Raw genomic sequence first — 20180 nt, 5'->3', positions numbered from 1 at the left:
CGTGGTAGGTGGTTGTTCTGTGTGCTTGTGAAAGTGTCCAGGCGTGTGCACAGCCAGTGGGCCCACTCTCGGGCTCCTTGCTCCCTGCTCTACTAAAGTTTTGGATTTTGCATCCTATCCTGTGTGCCTGCCCTTCTGCAGAAGGCTTGCGAGGGGCCTGAGTCCTCTGCCCATCAGGATGACAGGCTCCTTCCTGCAGGGCCATAGGAGAGAAGTTTTGGAAACACAGAATGATTCCAAAGTGCTCTCATTCCTGAGGGAGACTGGTTTGTAACCCATGACATCTGTGGGCGTGAGAGGCAGCTGGAAGCAGGACACTTGGAGGGTCACCCCTTGGGGGTGGCACCTGCACTCCGAGTGCCCCCCACTGTCATCAGCTGCCTCTTACCGTGGACACAGGCTTGTTTTTGGGGACTAGGGGGCCCCACTCCTGGTGGTACGGTTTGGACTTACTAGGGCAGTGGGGCATATAGGCCGGGGCTAGTGGGATAACGGGGAGTTGTGCCTGATGACTTTTTTGATGGAATCCTGCATTAGAGAGCTGGTGGGACCCCCCCACCTCAGAATTGGGGAACTGAGGAGACTCCAGGGAGGGTATCCTTCCAGGGAGAGCAGCTATGAGGGGCCCCCTAGCTTCCTGTGCCTGGAAGTAAGAGAACCAGTAAAGGGCCATACACGCCTCTACCCAAGAGACCGCTCTCCATTTGCTTTCTTTTTTACTGAATAATTATAAAATATTATTATGACATAAAGAACCATTTAAGGCCAGATTTTATGTTCTCCCAATTTGCATTGGGCCCAAATGGTGTTGCAGTAGAAAATGAGTTTTGGCTGGGCGTGGTGGCTCATGCCTGTAATCCCAGCACTGTGGGAGACTGGGCGTGGTGGCTCATGCCTTTAATCCCTGTACTTTGGGAGGCTGATGCAGGTGGATCACTTGAGATCCGGAGTCTGAGACCAGCCTGGCCAACATGGCGAAACCCCATCTCTACTAAAAATACAAAGAAATAAGCCAGGCGTGGTGGCGGGCGCCTGTAGTCCCAGCAACTTGGGAGGCGGAGGCAGGAGGATCACTTGAACTGGGAGGCAGAGCTTGCAGTGAGCCAAGATCATGCCATTGCACTCCAGCCTGGGCAACAGAGCCAAATTCTGTCTCAAAAAAGAGTTTCTTTAAAGCCAAATTTGAATTCATCTGGGATGCCCGCCAAGGCAGCAGGAGGGCAGCAAGAGGCTTCACTTGTCTTCCCTTTCAGATCCCCGCTTTCTGCAGAGAGGTGTGAATTTGGGTGGCACAAAAGTGGATTAGAAGCATTTGTCCATGAATGGAATACAATAACAAAAGAGGTACTTTTCTCTCTCTCTCTCTTTTTTTTTTTTTTTTTGGAGACAGAGTCTTGCCCTGTTGCCCAGGCTGGGGTGCAGTGGCGCAATCTTGGCTCACTGCAACCTCTGCCTCCCGAGTTCAAGTGATTCTCCCATCTCAGCCTCCTGAGTAGCTGGGACTACAAGTGCCTGGCTAATTTCTTTTGTATTTTTAATAGAGACGGGGTTTGACTACATTGGCCAGGCTAGTCTCAAATTCCTGACCTTGTGATCCGCCAACCTCAGCCTCCCAAAGTGCTGGGATTACAGGTGTGAGCCATCGCTCCTGGCCCTGTTTTCTTTTTTTTTTTTTTTTTTTTTTTTTGAGCCTGGGTCTTGCTCTGGTGCCCAGGTTGGAGTGCAGTGGTGCAGTCACGGCTCGGCTCATTGTAACCTCACCCTGGGCTCAAGCGATCCACCCACCTCAGCCTCCTGAGTAGCTGGGACTACAGGAATGTGCCACCACACCCAGCTAGTTTTTCTATTTTTTTTTGTAGAGACGGGGTCTTGCTATGTTGTCCAGGTTGGTCTCGAACTCCTGAGCTCAAGCAGTCTCCCTGCCTCGACCTCCCAAAGCATTGGAATCACAGGTGTGAGCCGCAGCACCTGATCACAAGAAGTGCTTCTAAGCAAAGTGTAGAAGGGAAAGCATAAAGTGACTATAAGAAGCGTAAAGCTGGCCCGGGCGCAGCTGTTCATGCCTGTAATCCCAGCATGGTGGGAGGCCGGGTGCGGTGGCTCATGTCTGTAATCCCAGCACTGTGGAAGGCTGAGGCAGGTGGATCACGAAGTCAGCAGATCAAAACCATCCTGGCCAACACAGTGAAACACCGTCTCTACTAAAAATACAAAAATTAGCTGGGTGTGGTGCTGCGTCCCTGTAATCCCAGCTACTCAGGAGGCTGAGGCAGGAGAATCACTTGAACCCAGGAGGCAGAGATTGCAGTGAGCCGAGATTGCGCCATTGCACTCCAGTGTGGCGACAGAGCAAGACTCCATCTCAAAAAAGTAAAGGCTCTTACCAAAAGCTATAATTTTAGGTTTTAGGGCAGTAAGCAAGAAAAGGCAAGACCAAGATTCTGCTAGGGTGGGCCTCCAACCTGCAATCTTGGAAGAAATGTCAGTGCCAAAACCCTGGGCCATCCAGAGGGTGACCAATAACACGAAATGCCAAAACCCTGGGGTTCCCAAGTGTTGGCCAATGAGGGTCCACACACCAAATGCCAAAAACCCCAGAGCAGGTGGAAGGCAGCCAACAGTGTATCCCGAAGGCCAAGCTGGGGCAACAGAACGTGACTCTGGCATCCCAGAGTCAACACAACAGGACCTCTCACAGCCAAGTGTCCTGCCTTAAACAGTTGCCCTAATACAGTTACTGGGGAGTAAGAACAAAAACCATGAATTAAGCATACATTTCAGGACAGAAAATAAAATGGGCTGGGCACGGTGGCTCACACCTGTAATCCCAGCACTGTGGGAGGCTAAGGTGGGTGGATTGCTTGAGCGCAGGAGTTTGAGACCAGGTGCAGTAGCTCATGCCTGTAATCCCAACACTGTGGGAGGCCAAGGTGGGCAGATCACAAGGTCAGGAGATGGAGACCATCCTGGCCAATGCGATGAAACCCTGTCTCTACTAAAAATACAAAAATTAGCCGGGTGTGGTGGCGCATGCCTGTAGTCCTGGCTACTCAGGAGGCTGAGGCAGGAGAATCGCTTGAACCCAGAAGGCGGAGCTTGCAGTGAGCCGAGATTGCACCACTGCACTCCAGCCTGGGCAACAGAGTGAGACTCCATCTCAAAAAAAACCAACAACAAAAAGAGAGCAAGGGGGTGAGCAAGAGGCAGGGAGATGGGAGATGGGAGATGGAGGCGACTGGCAGTGGAGGTAACATGAGACGGCGAGACGTGCCACGGTGGGCGATCAACGCTGCCACACGAACCAGAGGCTCTTTTCAGAACCATCCTCTTTCCTGGCCTGTGGTGGAGCCGAGCAGTGGGCGACAGCCACAGCACCGCCGCCACCTGTGAGATCCATGCTCCGACCAGGTCCCAAGTCCAAGGGCCTGTTCCCTCACGGCAGCCAAGCAGTGGATTTGGGTACCCCATTGCTTGGCCACCCTGGACAGAACCACATCCTTCTCACCCCTTCTCTTGGTTGATTCTCCTCTAACCCCAATTTATTTTTGTCAGCCATTTTACTTTATTTCTGAGACAGTCTCACTCTTACCATCCAGGCTGGAATGCAATGGCACTCCAGAGTAGCTGGGACTACAGGCACCCGCCACCATGCCCAGCTAATTTTTTGTATTTTCAGTAGAGACAGGGTTTCGCTGTGTTAGCCAGGATAGTCTCCGTCTCCTGACCTCGTGATCCTTCCGCCTCGGCCTCCCAAAGTGCTGGCATTACAGGCGTGAGCCACCATGCCCGGCCTCCTTGCTATCTTTGTCCCTTCATGACCACTGGATGATCCATGGTCAGCAAGCCCCCAAATTAGGGCTTAGCCCATGAGGGTTCTTGTCTTCACCCAGGGAAGAATGCAGGTGGTGGTAGACAGCAATCTTTTTTTTTTTTTTTTCTTTTTTTTTAATCGGAGATGGAATCTCACTTTGTTACCCAGGCTGGAGTGCAGTGGCACAATCACAGTTCACTGCAGCCTCTGTCTCCCAGGCTCAAGCAGTCCTCCCTCCTCACCCTCCCTCTTGCTGGTGGACATTGAGGGTGTCCACTACTGCACCTGGCCCACAGCAATCCAACAGTCTTGCTCTGTTGCCTGGGCTGGAGTGCAGTGCTGCAATCTCAGCTGATTGCAACCTCCTCCTTCTGGGTTCAAATGATTCTCCTCCCTCAGCCTCCCGAGTAGCTGGGATTACAGGCGTCTGCCACCATGCCTGGCTAATTTTGGTATTTTTAGTAGAGATGGGGTTTCACCATGTTGGCCAGGCTGGTCTTGAATTCCTGACCTCAGGTGATCCGCCCACTTCGGCCTGTGCTGAGAATTCAGGTGTGAGCAACCGCACCTGCCCACAGCATTCCTTTTATTGAACTGGAGCTGGTTCTTATGGGGCAGGGATAATGCGTAGACAGTGGGCCCAGAGCTGCACTTGAGGGCTGTTGGCAGCTGTATTTATATGCACGTTTACTTACATTAAATTAAGGGGTGAGTTACCATGACTTTCTGCAAAAGGGGTGGTAACGTCTGGATTGTTACCGGTTTGGAAAGGGGTGGTAACCTCTGGGTCGTTGCCATAGACTTTGTAAACTGTCAAGGCACTGGGGGGATGGCTTATACCAGTGTGCAATGAGGGCCCCCAGGGATCACCTTCCTGGCCATCTGCCCCTTCCTTCAGATTTCTTTGCTTCATTCTGTCTGGACCAGGAAGACCGTCCTGCAGGTCTCTCGTCTCCCTGCTGCAGTGTGCCGATGGGACCAGGGGATCCTTGGTGGTCCCCAGCTGGAGACTGGCTGGCTTAGGAGAGGGCACATGGTGGCTGCCTCCAGTGGTTCCCCAGGAGCCCCAGCATGATGGGCATCTCCTTGCAGTCACCGCTGCAGAGATGTCCAAAGCACTGACCCGCCCTGCCCTGTGTGAAGGGTCATTCCTGCCCGTCCACAAGATGACTGGCCCTGCAAGGCTGCCAAGAGGGGAACTGCAGGCATCAGGGTAGCCTGTCCCTGCGACTCCATGCTGCCTGCGTCTCAGCTTCTGGGCTACCATCTGGAGGAAACTGATGGCAGCTCAGGGGACTCAGGCTAGGGGGACACGGCGGGGGTCTGAGAGTTCAGGGACATGCTGTTGGGCCACAGTAGTACCCCAGGGACGCTGCCCGGTACGCTGAGTGCACAGGACAGTTCCAGGCATCAGCTGTGCCAAGTACCCCCAGGGATGCTGCCCAAGACGCTGAGTGCACAGGACAGTTCCAGGCATCAGCTGTGCCAAGTACCCCCAGGGATGCTGCCCAATACACTGAGTGCACAGGACAGTTCCAGGCATCAGCTGTGCCAAGGTGGAGAAACGTGTGTGGGACACTTCCCAGAGGACACAGACAGGGCCCATTGTCCCCAGAGCCTCCAGTCCGACAGCTCTGGCAGTGCCCAGCTTCCACGCAGGGCTCCTCTACTGCCTGAGGCTTTCCAGAACCCATTCCGGAGAAAACCAGATGGGTGGGCCAAAGTGAGGGTCTGCCCCCGGTCCTTTGAGGGTCCACACTAGCTGCGGGGCCCCACAGGCTCATTTCTGCCTAGGGACACAGCAAGGGGCACGGCGCCAGCTCCTGGCATGGGTGCCCTGGAGCTCTGGCAACTGGAGCCTGGTTCAGCATCTGGAAAGTGAGGGTCTCCAGCCACAAGGTGGGGGTGGGTTCGGCCTCTGCTCCCAAGTGGGTCAGGTCCTGGCCTCGATCCAGGAGTGTTGACCTGAGGGTAGGGGTCCTTGCCCACCAGACCGGGGGCTCCCCCGTGCCACGGAATCCATGGCTCTCCCCTGCCTGCAGCAAGGCCAGGCCCAGGGGTCACTCCAGCCCTGGGAGTACCTGCAGGAGGAACCCACACGGGGAGGCGTCTGGTGTGGTAGGTGGGCACCTCCCTGGCAGCCCCCAAGGTCGCCCTGGCACTTGGGGCGACTGCAGGTCTTGCCCCGTATCTCATCTTCCCAGGGGAGGCAGGCATTGGGGGGCTGCCCAGCATCCACAAGGCCACCGTCCCCTCCTTGAGATTTGCCCTCTACGGGGACCAAAGGAAGGAGGGGCACGCACCACTGTCATCCCGCGGATGCCCTGCTCCACCTCCTCAGGCCCAGCCCCTGGGGGCTGCTTCCATCCTGCCAGCACCTTCACGGCTCCACGGTCAGCTGTGTGAATGGGGGGACTGGGCACAGGCAGGGCTGGGGCCCCGCATGGGGTGCACCCCAAGTTCCTCACTGGGCAGGGCACCCACAGAGCAGCTACTGTGTCATGGAGCTGCTGGGCTGGCTTCGCTGGTGGTGGCCTGGCTGAAGTGTCACAGCCCAGGGCACCCTGACCCTGAGAGGACACACCTGGCAGAGAGGCCATTTTGTCATCAGCAAGGGGTGCAGGCCCTACCATCCGGGACAGCTCACAGTGGTGCCCGTGCCCGGGGTGGAGTAGGACTGAACTGCATCTAGAGCCAGACGCACTGCTCCTGTTCCCTTAGCCTTGTGAGGGTGCCTGTCTCCTGGGAAGCCCTGTGCATGGAGCACTGGTGAGCATTTTAACTAGCACCTCTGAAAAAAGGGTAGGCCCTCGCATTTCAATTTTTGGGGTGTAGATCTTTCATGGACAATTTTATTTATCTGAGTCAGAGTCTTGCTCTGTTGCCTAGGCTGGACTGCAGTGGTGCAATTTTGGCTCACTGCAACCTCCACCTCCCAGGTTCAAGCAGTTCTCCTGCCTCAGCCTCCCAAGTAGCTGGGATTACAGGCGCCCACCACCACACCCGGCTAATTTTTATGTTTTTATTAGAGATGGGGTGTCACCACGTTGGCCAGGCTGGTCTCGAACTCCTGACCTCAGGTGATCTGCCCACCTCGGTCTCCCAGAGTGCTGGGATTACAGGCGTGAGCCACTCCGCCCAGCCGGGCCAATTATATTTTATTGTCTCTGTCGCCCAGGCTGGAGTGCAGTGGTGTGATCTCCTGGGCTCAAGCGATCTCTCACCTCAGCCTCCCAAGTAGCTGAGACCACAAGCTCACGCCTCCACGCCTGGCTAATTTGTTTTTAATTTTTTTTTTCTTTTTTTTGAGACGGAGTCTTGCTCTGTCACCCAGGCTGGAGTGCAGTGGCACAATCTTGGTTCACTGCAGGCTATGCCTCCTGGGTTCACGCCATTCTCCTGCCTCAGCCTCCCGAGTAGCTGGGATTACAGGCACCTGCCACCACACCCGGCTAATTTTTTTTGTATTTTTAGCAGAGACAGGGTTTCACCGTGTTAGCCAGGATGGCTACGATCTCCTGACCTCGTGATGTGCCCACCTCGGCCTCCCAAAGTGCTGGGATTACAGGCGTGAGCCACCACGCCTGGCCTTCTTAATTTTTTGTAGAGATGGGGCCTCACTATGTTGCAGGCTGGTCTTCAACTCCTGGGCTCAAGTGATCCTCCCACCTCAGTCTCCTGAGTAGCTGGTACTACAGGTGTGAGCCACCACACCCAGCTAATTTTTGTATTTTTTGAGGAGACAGGGTCTCGCCATGTTGCCCAGGCTGGATGTGGCCAATTTCAAGTGCCAACAACTTCATTCCATGCAGTAGTCATTACACAGCTTTTCCGTCATCACTCACCATGGCATGGCCTTGACTCACTCTGCCTCCCGTGTTTAAGTGATCCTCCTGTCTCAGCCTCCTGAGCAGCTGGGATTACAGGCATGTGCCACCATGCCCGGCTAATTTTTGTATTTTGCGTAGAGACGGGGTTTCGCCGTGTTGGGCAGGCTGGTCTCGAACTGACCTCAAGTGATCTGCCTGCCTTGGCCTTCCAAAGTGCCAGGATTACAGGCGTGAGTCACTGCACCCAGCCCACAATACTTAAAAAAAAAAAAAAAAAAAAGATTGATAGACCGTTTAAGCAAGAGTACACACAGTCGTCATTGCCAGATTTGATATGTTAAACGTTTGATCTAATTTTCCTTCTTGGATAAGTTTTTTGAAAACATAATACCAGAAGAAGAGGGTCCCCATTCCATACAGAGCTCCCAAGAGTGAGTTTTTAGGAGTGAGTCTAAAATTAGGGTAAACATTTGCTAATCTTGCACAGATCCAATGAATCAAGGCAGGATCTTGAGCACTTGACGGTTAGGGACATCGTACTGAAGCAGGTGCTCCCGTTTAAGCCGCGCTCTGAATGGCCAACGGCTGGGCTTGTACCCGCCGGGTTTCTGGAGATACGTCCTGTTTGGCTGCGCCGAGGGCAGAGGCCAGGTGCGACAGAGTATATACTTGGGGAGCGACATCTCGGCGACCCAGCACACACCTGCCTATAATATTCAGTCACCTTTTTTTTTTTTTTTTTTTTTTTTTTTTTGAGACAGAGTCTCGCTGTCGCTCAGGCTGGAGTGCAGTGGCGCGATCTCGGCTCACTGCAGGCTCCGCTCCCCGGGGTTTACGCCATTCTCCTGCCTCAGCCTCCCAAGTAGCTGGGACTACAGGCGCCCGCCATTTCGCCGTGCTAAATTTTTTTGTATTTTTAGTAGAGACGGGGTTTCACTGTGTTAGCCAGGATGGTCTCGATCTCCTGACCTCGTGATCCGCCCGCCTTGGCCTCCCAAAGTGCTGGGATTACAGGCGTGAGCCATCGCGCCCGGCCAATATTCAGTCATCTTAAGATCATTCTCCAGAGGCAGGAGAATCGCTTGAGACTGGGAAGTGGAGGTTGCAATGAACTGAGATCGTGCCATTGCACTCCAGCCTGAGTGACAGAGCGAGACTCCCTCTCAAAAAACAAAAACAATAACAAAAAAATATCGGACGTGGTGGCTCACACCTGTAATCCTAGCACTTGGAAAGGCCAAGGCAGGTGGATTGCCTGAACTCAAGAGCTCGAGACCAGCCTGGGCAACACAGTGAAACCCTGTCTCTACTAAAATACAAAAAATTAGCTGAGTGTGGCGGCGTGTGCCTGTATTCCTAGCTACTCCGGAGGCTAAGGAAGGAGAATTGCTAGAACCCGGGAGGTGGAAGTTGCAGAAGTTACAGTGAGCCGAGATCACGGCACTCCAGGCTGGGTGACAGAGCAAGACGACTCCGTCTGTTTAAAAAAAAAAAAAAAATAGAAACTTCAGAATTTTTAGGAATGTTGTATCTCTGGCCCGCAGGTTGGAGGAGCATTAAAGGCGGGGTGGCCGAGGGTGGACCCAGGCTGGAGCTCAGGCTGTGCCCTGAGCTGAGGAGCCCCAAAGTCTTGGGGCAAAAGCTGCAGACAGGCAGGGCTCTGATGCCTTGTCAGAGCCTGGCAGTAGCTTGTGGGAGCCAGTGCGGGCCAGGGCGTAGCGGGACCGCTAGCTGTTAAGCTTTCAGGAGTTTTGTACACCAACTGCTATGCAGCCATTATTTATAAATCACATACATTTACCGTTGAATTATGCTAATAAAAGGAAATACTGAAAACCCATAGTTTCGTATTTTAATAAGATCACTATTATCCATGATCTTAAGATTATGTAAGTATTATAGGCAGGTGTGCGCTGGGTCGCCAATATGTCGTTCCCCCAGTATACTCTGTCGCGTCTGGCCACTCTGCCCTCGACCCAGTCCTGAGGAGCTGGGACTACAGGTCTGTGCCACCATGCCCACCTTTTTTTTGAGTCAGAGTCTCGCTCTGTCACTCAGGCTGGAGTGCATTGGCACGATCTCGGCTCACTGCAACCTCCACCTCCCAGGTTCAAAAGATTCTCCTGCCTCAGTTTGCAGAGTAGCTGGGACTACAGGTGTGCACCACCACACCCAACTAATTTTTTTTTTTTTTTGGTATTTTTAGTAGAGACGGGTTTTCGCAATGTTGGCCAGGCTGGTCTCAAACTCCTGACTTCAGACAGTATGCCCACCTCGACCTCCCAGAGTGCTGGGATTACAGGTGGGAACCACTCCGCCTGACCAAAATTCTGAAGTTTCTAAAGAAAAACTTTCCTGAAGACAAATGGGTATTTTGGGGAAAACAGGTATGTGCAGTAACCGTGTACTTTCCTTGACAGACTAGAGTTCCTTTGTTTAAAAATTAGGAATCATAACCCATGCACCCTCCCCGATTCTTCCACTGCATTTTTTCTTCCTCAGATGTTTGTAAAGGATGATCTTCCTAGTCTAGTTCCAGCTCATCTAGCTTGGCAGCTCTGCTCACACAAGCATCTGGCGCTTCCAACAAGTGTTCCTGCCACTCCTGTGGGAGGCAGCCAGTCAGGTCTGGCCTGGGCATTCATCAGGGTGGCCACTGTCTGCAAGCCTCCTGGGCCAGCTCCATGCAGCTCCTGTAGCTGAATGATAATTCCCCAGCCTTGTAGCAGCTGGGTCCTGCTCTAGCTGGGACCTTTCCCTTTTGGCCTGGAGCCTATTAGGTACAGGGACCCCAACAGACTGGTCTTCCTCACTTCACCTCCCTGAAATTACTTCCTGAGAGGGGGAAGGATACCCTGGTTCATCCTGCCCCTCAAGACTTTCCCAGACTGAAATGTCCACATCCGTTTCTTCTACTCGGTCCCTAACTCTGGGGAGGTACTTTTATCTGCACATCAATGCCTCAGAAGCCTGAAGGCCAAGAAGGTTGCCAGCCCAGGTTATTCTGGTTCTTCTCAACATGCTCACCTGTTCTCTGATGGATTCTTTGCATTTCCCTGGACCCCGGCCGGGCGAAGGCAAACACGGGGGCACCCAGGCGAGGGCTGCTCTGGAGGCACCACCCTGCTCATTTACGACCAAATCCACTAGGGGAAGCTGTGCAGCAGGGATGAAAGGCGGGCCCGCAAATAACGTTCGTAAACCTTCCTGCTTGGAGTCCCAAGTAGCCCCTCTGGGGGGTAACGTAGAGTCATCTGGGGACCTCAGTTGTAGAGCTGGGCCTGGAGCCTGAACTTTCTGTCCTCACACTGGCCTATCCTACCTGTCACTCACTGCTTAGCCAGGCTGGGCCCAGCGGATGACCTGGCCTTTCCACTTGCTGCTAAGCGTCCCTGGAAGACCCTCCTGAAAAGCAAGTCTCCGAGCAGGCCCAGCAGGCTCTGCTCCACACCGCTCTCCCACCAGGCGCCCCTGCAAGTCCATGCTAGGGTCTCTATCTTAGCCAACCTCAGGGAGGTCAAACGGGCGTGTCGGAGTAGAAAGGTGAAGCTACACGTTGGCAGCGCCTGCTCTGGGGAGCACCATTAGGGGCTCAGCCAAACCCAATCCTCCAGAGAGGCTGATTTTAGTTTTCAGACAAAAAGTGTGAATCTGATTTTATTTTTTATTTTATTTTATTTTATTTTTTTTGAGACAGGGTCTATGTCATCCAGCCTGGAGTGCAGTGGTGCGATCTCGGCTCACCGCAACCTCTGCCTCCTGGGCGCAAGAGATTCTCTTGCCTCAGCCTCCCGAGTAGCTGGGATTACAGGCGCCTGCCACCACGCCTGGCTAATTTTTGTAGTTTTAGTAGAGACGGGGTTTCACCATGTTGGCCAGGCTGGTCTCGAACTCCTGACCTCAGGGGATCCACCAGCCTCAGCCTCCCAAAGTGCTGGGATTACAGGCCTGAGCCACCGCGCCCAGCCTGAGTCTGATTTTTTTTTTAACTCCAGGAATGAGGAGCCGGGGAAGCCCAGTACCGCAGGCTCAGCGCTTGCTCCGGGTCCTTGGTCTCTAGCTAAAACAGGAGAAATAGCTCTAGACGCTTCCGGCTTCCGTTCCATCGCCGGATACGTCACTTCCGTAGTCTTGAGCCCGCACTTCCGTCGGCCCGTTGAGAATCCGCCCCGTGGGTGGTCCGGAAACGATTCTGGACCCGCGGGCATATCCAGGGCCCGCACTCCCTGGGATTGTGGGAAATGTAGTTTTTTGCCTCCGTAAAGGACTAGGCGGAACTGAGGAACAGCGCGAGGACTGGGACCGTGATTCCTCTAACCGGAAACCGTAGCCTTTCGGCCCGGCGTGGCCTGAGCCAATGCAGAATCGGGGGCCGCGAGGACACCAGGGGGCGCTGTGCGTAGGAACCGCCGGGTGGCCGCTGCAGATCGGGGCCGACTTGGAGACGGACCGGAAGTCCCCGAGGGCGGCCGCGGAACGGTCAATTTGAGCTGCGCCGAGGTCGGGCCTGGGAAGGGTCAGCGGGAGGCCTGAGGGCGCCGGGCGCTGCGGCAGGCGGTTCCGGGGTCCTGCCGAGAGGGTCCCGGCGCCAGGCAGCGCGATCCGCGTGGGGGTGAAGCCGGGGAGGGGGCCGGCCTCCCCGTTCTGGGACCTTTCGGTGCATCCGAGCGCGACACCGCCCGCGTCGGGGACTTGGGAACCTCGGGGCGCGAGCTGTGTTGGAAGCAAAATCCTCCTTGTGGGTTGGGGTGGCGGAGGGAGAAAGGAAGCGGCGGTCGCGGCGGGACCAGACGCCCCAGTCCCGGCCCGCCCGCGACTGCTGAAGGCGTTGCGGCCTGACCTGAACGGCACCTGTGTTCCAGCTCCTCTGGGACCTGGGGCCGCCGCCCACAGACCATGCTCCTGGGGCGCCTGACTTCCCAGCTGTTGCGGGCCGTTCCCTGGGCAGGTAGGAAGCCCCGCGGGGGCCGATGGGAGGAGACACACCTGATTAGGAGTGCGGGTCTCAGCAGCTCCTCTGGAGCAGAGCCCGTGGCCACACACACACGCTTTCCCCTCTAAGCCTCCGAGGCTCACAGAGGGAACCTCAGGGTGAACCCCTGAGTAATGAGGTGCGGGGTATCCTCACTGGGACGAACGTGCTGCTCCCCAACCCGACGGGCCTGCATGGTCTCGCGAGCGGTGACTGTGGCGTCTGGTTTTCTGCAGGCGGCCGTCCGCCCTGGCCCGTCTCTGGAGTGCTTGGCAGCCGGGTCTGCGGGCCCCTTTACAGCACACCGCCGGCCGGCCCAGGTAGGGCGGCCTCTCTCCCTCGCAAGGGGGCCCAGCTGGAGCTAGAGGAGATGCTGGTCCCCAGGAAGATGTCCGTCAGCCCCCTGGAGAGCTGGCTCACGGCCCGCTGCTTCCTGCCCAGACTGGATACCGGGACCGCAGGAACTGTGGCTCCACCCCAATCCTACCAGTGTCCGCCCAGCCAGATAGGGTTAGGGGCCGAGCAGCGGGATGAAGGCGTCGGGGATGCGCCTCAAATTCAGTGCAGAAACGTGCTGAAGATCCGCCGGCGGAAGATGAACCGCCACAAGTACCAGAAGCTGGTGAAGACGACGCGGTTCCTGCGGAGGAAGGTCCGGGAAGCACGCCTGAGATGCAAGCAGGTGAGCGGCCCTCTGCTTGGCCCTGGGAGGGCAAAGTGCTGAGAACACGTTTCTTTGCCACGAATTACTTGGCGATCCCTCCATCTGCCCCTTGCAGATCAAGTTCGAGAAAGACCTGAGGCGCATCTGGCGGAAGGCGGGGCTGAAGGAAGCCCCCGAAGGCTGGCAGACACCCAAGATCTACCTGCGGGGCAAATGAGTCTGGCGCCGCCCTTCCCGCCTGTTGCTGCTGTGATCCCTAGTAATAAATTCTCAGAGAACTCAACCTTTCCTGCCGGTCTGGAGCTCCTTTTGCCGGGTGTGAGGTCTCCCAGGATTGAGGCTGGTGCCAGTCCCAGGTGTTGTAGAAGACCCGGGCAGCAGGGTGGCAGATTGGCGGTCCCTCTCTCTAGCTGGCCCTCGGCCGCCGTCCAGAGGGTGCTGGGCCCGTGGGAGCCCCAGCCTCGCTGTGAGCGAATGTGTGCTGTGTGCAGTTCAGGCTAGGTGCTGTGGGATCACTGTGAACAGAACCCATAACCCCTCCCTGAGCGCCACATTCCCTGCGGGAGGCCGACCCGGATGGCAGAAGTACAGGAGGACAGGACTGGGGTTTAGGGAGCACCCAGAATGCACGGGGTGACTCGGGTGTATTTCATGAGTGGAGGATCGGGGAGGGCCTCACTGGGAAGGCAGGAAAGGTCCTGGTACTACTAGCGGTGGTGGATGGTGCCCGCCAGGCTCTGTGGATGTGAGTCTCCAGTGGGCCTCCGAGCCTTCCAGCTACAGGGCCAGGGTGTTGGCCTTCCCAGGCATGTCTGCCATCTCCTGGGGCCCTGAGTGGACGTGGGGACTAAGCAGGAAGAGTTGGCCCACAAGGGGTTCGGGCTGGGGGGGGGTGGCTGAGGAAAGGGTCTCGTTTATAGGGCCGGAGAATCCCTGAGGCTTAGGTGGTTGAGCCAGAGGCCCCCGGTGTCTCCAGGTTCCTCTGGGTGAAGAGGAGAAACACATTATTCCTTTTTTTTGAGGCAGAGTCTCATTCCATCACCCAGGCTGGACTGCAGTGGTGCGATCTCAGCTCACGGCAACCTCTCCCTCCCAGGTTCAAGTGATTTTCCTACCTCAGCCTCCTGAATAGCTGGGATTACAGGTGCCCGCCACCAAGCGCGGCTAATTTTTGTATTTTTGTTAGAGACAGGGTTTCACCATGTTGGCCAGGATGGTCTCGATCTCCTGACCTCAAGTGATCTGCCCGCCTCGGCCTCCCAAAGTGCTGGGGTTACTGCGCCTGGCCTGGCTGGAACACGTTACTCCTAAGAGCGGGGGTGTGCAGGGGCCCTTGGACTTGGGTAGCAGGGCATGGGGGGGCACTGGGAAGGTGCTGCCCCCAACAGGTCAGCAACAGGAGAGGAGCCTTTGCGTCCGCCCCAGGCGGTTGAGTGGAGGCCTTGGAGCTGCAGCCCCTCCCCGGCCCCCGTGTGTGAAGGCTGGGCTGCCTCTCACCAGAGACGTGGGGGTCTCTTGTCTTTTGTCACAAAAATGTGTCTGAGACTCGAGCTTGAGTTCCTTGCCCATCGGACCTTGGGGAGGGCTTGAGCGCTATTCCCAGCAGTTTCTCTAGAACAGGACAAACTTGTGGGTCACACATTGTCCGAGGAGTTGGTCCCTGGACGTGGCAGCCAGCGAGGTCAGTAGGCCTTGGCTGTGGGTCCCTGACCGCACGGAGGGGTCCGAAGGCCGTAGCGGGTGGAGGTGCGCTTCCCCAGACCACCACAGGGGGGCAGCAGCCGGGCTCCTGGGTCCAGGGCTGGGGACCAGGACAGGTGGCAGGAAGCGTCTTGTGGGGCTCCAGCTGGGGTCACAGGCATCCTTCCTGGGGCTGCTTTCCCAGCTGTGAGTGGGGCAGGGCTCCCAGGGCTGAAACTCCCCCTGGTAAAGTGGAGCCCGCTCAGCGCCAAGCCTGGCCCTGCACCAGCCTCCTGGTGCCCTTGGCCACCACTGGCACCCTCTGCAGAGCTGCTGCCCCCCGCATTTCCTCCCATCCCGGCCTCGGGAGCTGCCCCGGGCTCACCTCCCCCTTCCCTGTATGAGGGAGGAGACGCGGGAAGCTGAGTGGACCTATCCGGAGTCCTAGCCTGCAGAGCTCAGCTGGGCAGTCAGTGGTGGGGAGCAGTCCTCCTCAGCTCAGGCACAGCCCTGGGACCCCACTCGGCCCCGGCCTCCACCCCTGCGTGGGGGCCGGCTTGGAGTGCTCCTAGGAGGCAGGTCAGCCATGGCTTTGAGCCGCATCTGGAGACATCTGTGGTTGTCAGTGGGGGGTGCTGCTGGCATGGGTGGGTGGAGGCCAGGGATGCTGCCACACACTCTGCACCATGAGGACATCCCCAGGATGAACCCATCAGCCCGTGTCAGCAGCGGTGGGTACCCCTGCTCCAGACGTCACCATCCCAGCAAGGTGGTGCCTGAGCTGTCCACGCCAGCTCCCGCACCCCAGGCCCCCCTGCAGGCCCACACCCTGCCCAGCCTGCAGAGCTCACCCTGGCTTGGCTTGGAAGCGTTTGTTGCCCAACCACAACCTTGGGAAGCAGTTTTGGGGTTTTATTTTTATCTCTGTGGTTGCTCCCAGGCCACAAGAGGCCGTCCCTCCCCTCTTCTCTGCGGGGCCTCCGCCCTGCCCCTGCCTGGGAGACATGCACCCCTTCTCCCTGTTGCCTCCCCTGTTCTGGCCCTGGGCATCACCTGGGCGAGGGGGTAGAGGTGGGGTGGGGTGGGCTGGGGGCCTGTGGAGCTGTCAGCGACCTGCCCCTCACCACAGCGTGTCCTGGTGGTGTTCAGAGCTTGGGTTCCAGCCAGGACTTGGCTCTGCTGGGGATGGTCCTGGGCAGTGGGGATGGTGCCCCAACCTCAAGCCCAGGGGTGGCATTCAGTAGTGGCCTCCATAATGGGGCATGTTGGTAAACTCAGCCCCATGCCTCTTCCCCTGGCTGCTGCATCCCTGGCAAACTGGTGTTCTCTGTGCCTTCCGCTGGGGCGGAGCCTGGGGTCTGGGGCCTAACCAGCCACAGAGCTATGGCTTCAGAGCTTTCATGGACCATGGGCAAGGCCCTCAGCTCCCACCCCCGGTGCCCACCCAGGGCCCTGCCTGCTTCAGATGTGTGTGTGTTGGGGGGCAGGGAGGCAGCACACGTGTGTGCCAAGCAAGGCCCAGAACCTCCAGGGAGCCGAGCTGAGCACTCACTGTACACGCCCTGTTTGAGGAGCATGCAGGCTGGCGATGGCAACAGAGAGACCCTTGGCGTGGAGCGGAGTCTGGGAGGAAAGCTGGCTTACCTGGGCTGGACCCCCCGAGCCTCCCGGGAAGGGCACTGGGAGGGGGGAAAGAACATTCCTGTCTTTCAGACTGAAGGAGTCTGGGTCCTGTCTCTGAATGCCATGTTTTTCTCATTCTTAGTTTACTACTATTGTTTTTGTTTTTGTTTTTGTTTTTTTTTGAGATGGTGTCTTGCTCTGTCGCCAGGCTGACGTGCAGTGGTGCAATCTCGGCTCACTGCAATCTCCACCTCCCAGGCTCAAGCGATTCTCCTGCCTCAGCCTCCTGAGCAGCTTGGACTACAGGTGTGTGCCACTGTGCCCGGCTGATTTTTGTATATTTAGTAGAGATGGGGTTTCACCATGTTGGTTAGGCTGGTCTCGAACGCCTGACCTCGTGATCTGCCTGCCTCGGCCTCCCACAGTGCTGGGATTACAGGCGTGAGCCACCGCGCCCGGCCGGATAAGTTTTTTTTTTTTTTTTTTTTTTTTTTTGAGACAGAGTCTCGCTCTGTCGCCCAGGCTGGAGTGCAGTGGCGCGATCTCGGCTCACTGCAAGCTCTGCCTCCCGGGTTCACGCCATTCTCCTGCCTCAGCCTCTCCGAGTAGCTGGGACTACAGGCGCCCACCACCACGCCCGGCTAATTTTTTGTATTTTTAGTAGAGACGGGGTTTCACCGTGGTCTCGATCTCCTGACCTCGTGATCCGCCCGCCTCGGCCTCCCAAAGTGCTGGGATTACAAGCGTGAGCCACCGCGCCCGGCCCGGATAAGTTCTTTAGAGGAGTTATTTCATTGCACCACTGATTAGAATTAGCTGTTTCATATGCGCGGACCCTAAGTACAGAGTTTAACTTGCCAGGAAGCCATGAGCCAGCCCTGAGTCTGTGATTCCTAAGCTTAATTGTAAAAGTAAATTATTTTTATAAAAGTTATGCTTGTGGGCCAGGCGCGGTAGCTCTCGCCTGTAATCCCAGAACTTTGGGAGGTGGAGGCAGGCCGATCACTAGGTCAGGAGATCAAGACCATCCTGGCTAACATGGTGAAACCCCGTCTCTACTAAAAATACAAAAAATTAGCCGGGCGTGGTGGTGGGTGCCTGTAGTCCCAGCTACTTGGGAGGCTGAGGCAGGAGAATGGCGTGAACGTGGGAGGTGGAGTTTGCAGTGAGCTGAGATCGTGCCACTGCACTCCAGCCTGGGTGACAGAGCGAGACTTTGTCTCAAAAAAAAAAAAAAAGTTATGCTTGTATGTGGCTAGTTCAATCGTTTAAGAAGTCACCAGCAGGCACAGTGGCTCACCCCTGTCATCCCAGCACTTTGGGAAGTGGGAGCATCGCATGAAGCCAGGACTCCAAGAGCAGCCTGGGCAACATAGTGAAACCCTATCTTTACAAAGTAAAAAATTAGCTGGGTGTGGTGGTGTGCACCTGTAGTCCCAGCTACTCCACAGGCCGAGGTAACAGGATGCATGAACTCAGGAGTTCGAGGCTGCAGTGAGCTGTGACTGTGCTACTGCCCTCCAGCCTGGGTGACAGAGCGAGACCCTGTCTCCAAAAAGAAAAAAGATTCCTTTAAGAAAAACAGTCGGCCGGGCGCGGTGGCTCACGCTTGTAATCCCAGCACTTTGGGAGGCTGAGGCAGGTGGATCACCTGAGGTCAGGAGATCAAGACCATCCTGGACAACATGGTGAAACCCCATCTCTACTGAAAATACAAAAATTAGCCAGGTGTGATAGGCGCCTGTAGTCCCAGTGACTCGGGAGGCTGAGGCAGGAGAATGGCGTGAATCCGGGAGGCGGAGCTTGCAATGAGCCGAGATTGCGCCACTGCACTCCAGCCTGAGGGATATAGCAAGACTCCATCTCAAAAAAATAAAAAGGAAAACAGTGTCTCTTCCCCCATCCCTACACCACCTTTCCCAGAGGCAATTTTAGTCCTTTTAAGTGATTCTTGTGGTAGTACCATGTTTTAAAGTTGGTGGCTTTCAGACCTTTTTTTTTTTTTTTTTTTGAGACAGTATCTCACTGTCTTCAAGGCTGGAGTGCGGTGGTGCGATTTCGGCTCACTGCAACCTCCACCTCCCAGGTTCAAGCAATTCTCCTGCCTCAGCCTCCCTGCTAGCTGGGACTACAGGCATGCACCACCATGCCCGGCTAATTTTTGTATTTTTATTAGAGACAGGGTTTCACCATGTTGGCCAGGCTGGTCTCAAATGCCTGACCTCAGGTGATCTGCCCGCCTCAGCCTCCCAAAGTGCTGGGATTACAGGCTTTAGCCACCACGCCCGGCCAGACCTATTTTTATTTTTTAAGAGGCAGGGTCTCCCTCTGTCGCCCAGGCTGCAGTGCAGTGGTGCCATTATAGCTCACTGCAGCCTGTAACTCCTGGGCTCAAGCCAGCCTCCCTAGTAGCTGGGGCTACAGGCATACACCACCATGCCCAGCTAATGTTTTTTTTTTCCAGCAGAGATGGAGTCTCACTAAATTGCCCAGCCTGGTCTCAAACTCCTGGCCTCAAATGATCCTCCTGCCTTGGCCTCCCAAAGTGTTGGGATTATAGGTGTGAGATACCACACCCAGCCTACTTTCAGACTTTTTTGATCAAGATACAAAATAAGAAATATATTTTTACATCGCTATCTGATGAACACACCCACAATGGAAAGTTGTACAGAATAGTATCTCTCATAAGTACAATAAACTGAGATATTGCCTATTCTAGTCTTGCTGCGCCTTCCTGCCTGTAATCCCGCACTTCAGGAGGCCGAAACAGGTGTATTACTTGAGCCTAGTAGGTCAAAGCCAGCCTTGGCAATGGAACAAGGCCCCATCTCTACAAAAAAATTAAATTAGCCAGGTGTGGTTGTGCTCACCTGTGGTCCCAGCTACTCAGAAGGCTGAGGTGGGAGGATCACTTGAGCCTGGGAGGTTGACCTGCAGTGAACCAAGATCGCACCACTGCACTCCAGCCTGGGCAATGGAGTGAGACTGTCTCAAAAATAAAAATGAAAAAGGCTGGGCACAGTGGCTCATGCCTGTAATCCTAGAGCTTTGGGGCACCGAGGTGGGCGGATCATGAGGTCAGGAGATTGAGACCATCCTGACTAACTCGGTGAAACCCCATCTCTACTAAAAATGCAAAAAATTAGCCAGGCATGGTCGCGGGCGCCTGTAGTCCCAGCTACTCGGGAGGGTGAGGCAGGAGAATGGGGTGAACCCCAGAGGCGGAGCTTGCAGTGAGCCGAGATTGTGCCATTGCACTCCAGCCTGGGCGACAGAGCAAGACTCTGTCTCAAAAAAAAAAAAAAAAATTAGCCAGGCGTGGTGGCGGGCACCTGTAATCCCAGCTACTCAGGAGGCTGAGGCAGGGGAATAGCTTGAAACTGAAAGGCAGAGGTTGCAGTGATCTGAGGTTGCACCACTGCTCTCCAGCCTGAGCAAAAGAACAAAACTGTCTTAAAAAAAAAAAAAAAGAAAAAAACTGATGAATCTCGCCTGTAATCCCACTGCTTTGAGAGGCCGAGGATCGCTTGAGGCTGCAGTGGGCCAAGATGTTTGTGCCACTGCCCTTCAGCCTGGGCCACACAGTGAGACCCTGTC

The 20180-nt window shown here is 55.7% G+C and overlaps 1 protein-coding gene and 1 long non-coding RNA gene across 3 annotated transcripts; one reads left to right on the top strand and one right to left on the bottom strand.

Annotated features, from left to right (window-relative positions):
* Positions 1-1417: 1417 nt before the first annotated feature.
* LOC115833060 lies at positions 1418-7755 on the bottom strand. The gene is made up of 3 exons (XR_004028513.1): positions 7674-7755; positions 7351-7356; positions 1418-1431 (listed from the first exon to the last, which is right to left on the bottom strand). It is a non-coding gene; the product is annotated as an uncharacterized LOC115833060 (long non-coding RNA).
* Positions 7756-11796: 4041 nt separating this feature from the next.
* AURKAIP1 (aurora kinase A interacting protein 1) lies at positions 11797-13565 on the top strand. 2 transcript variants are annotated; one of them, XM_030805929.1, is made up of 4 exons: positions 11797-12141; positions 12504-12589; positions 12850-13295; positions 13393-13565. In XM_030805929.1, exons 2-4 carry the CDS (start codon positions 12538-12540, stop codon positions 13492-13494), a joined length of 600 nt encoding a protein of 199 aa, XP_030661789.1. In that variant the 5' UTR covers positions 11797-12141; positions 12504-12537; the 3' UTR covers positions 13495-13565. The 2 variants fall into 2 exon arrangements, with proteins under 2 accessions (XP_030661789.1, XP_030661788.1); XM_030805928.1 differs by having other exon boundaries at positions 11855-12298; positions 13393-13564.
* The last annotated feature ends 6615 nt before the right edge of the window (positions 13566-20180 follow it).

Source organism: Nomascus leucogenys, chromosome 24 (genome assembly GCF_006542625.1).
Source record: "Nomascus leucogenys isolate Asia chromosome 24, Asia_NLE_v1, whole genome shotgun sequence".
Lineage (NCBI taxonomy): Eukaryota > Metazoa > Chordata > Mammalia > Primates > Hylobatidae > Nomascus > Nomascus leucogenys.
This window is presented reverse-complemented; position numbering and strand designations above follow the sequence as displayed.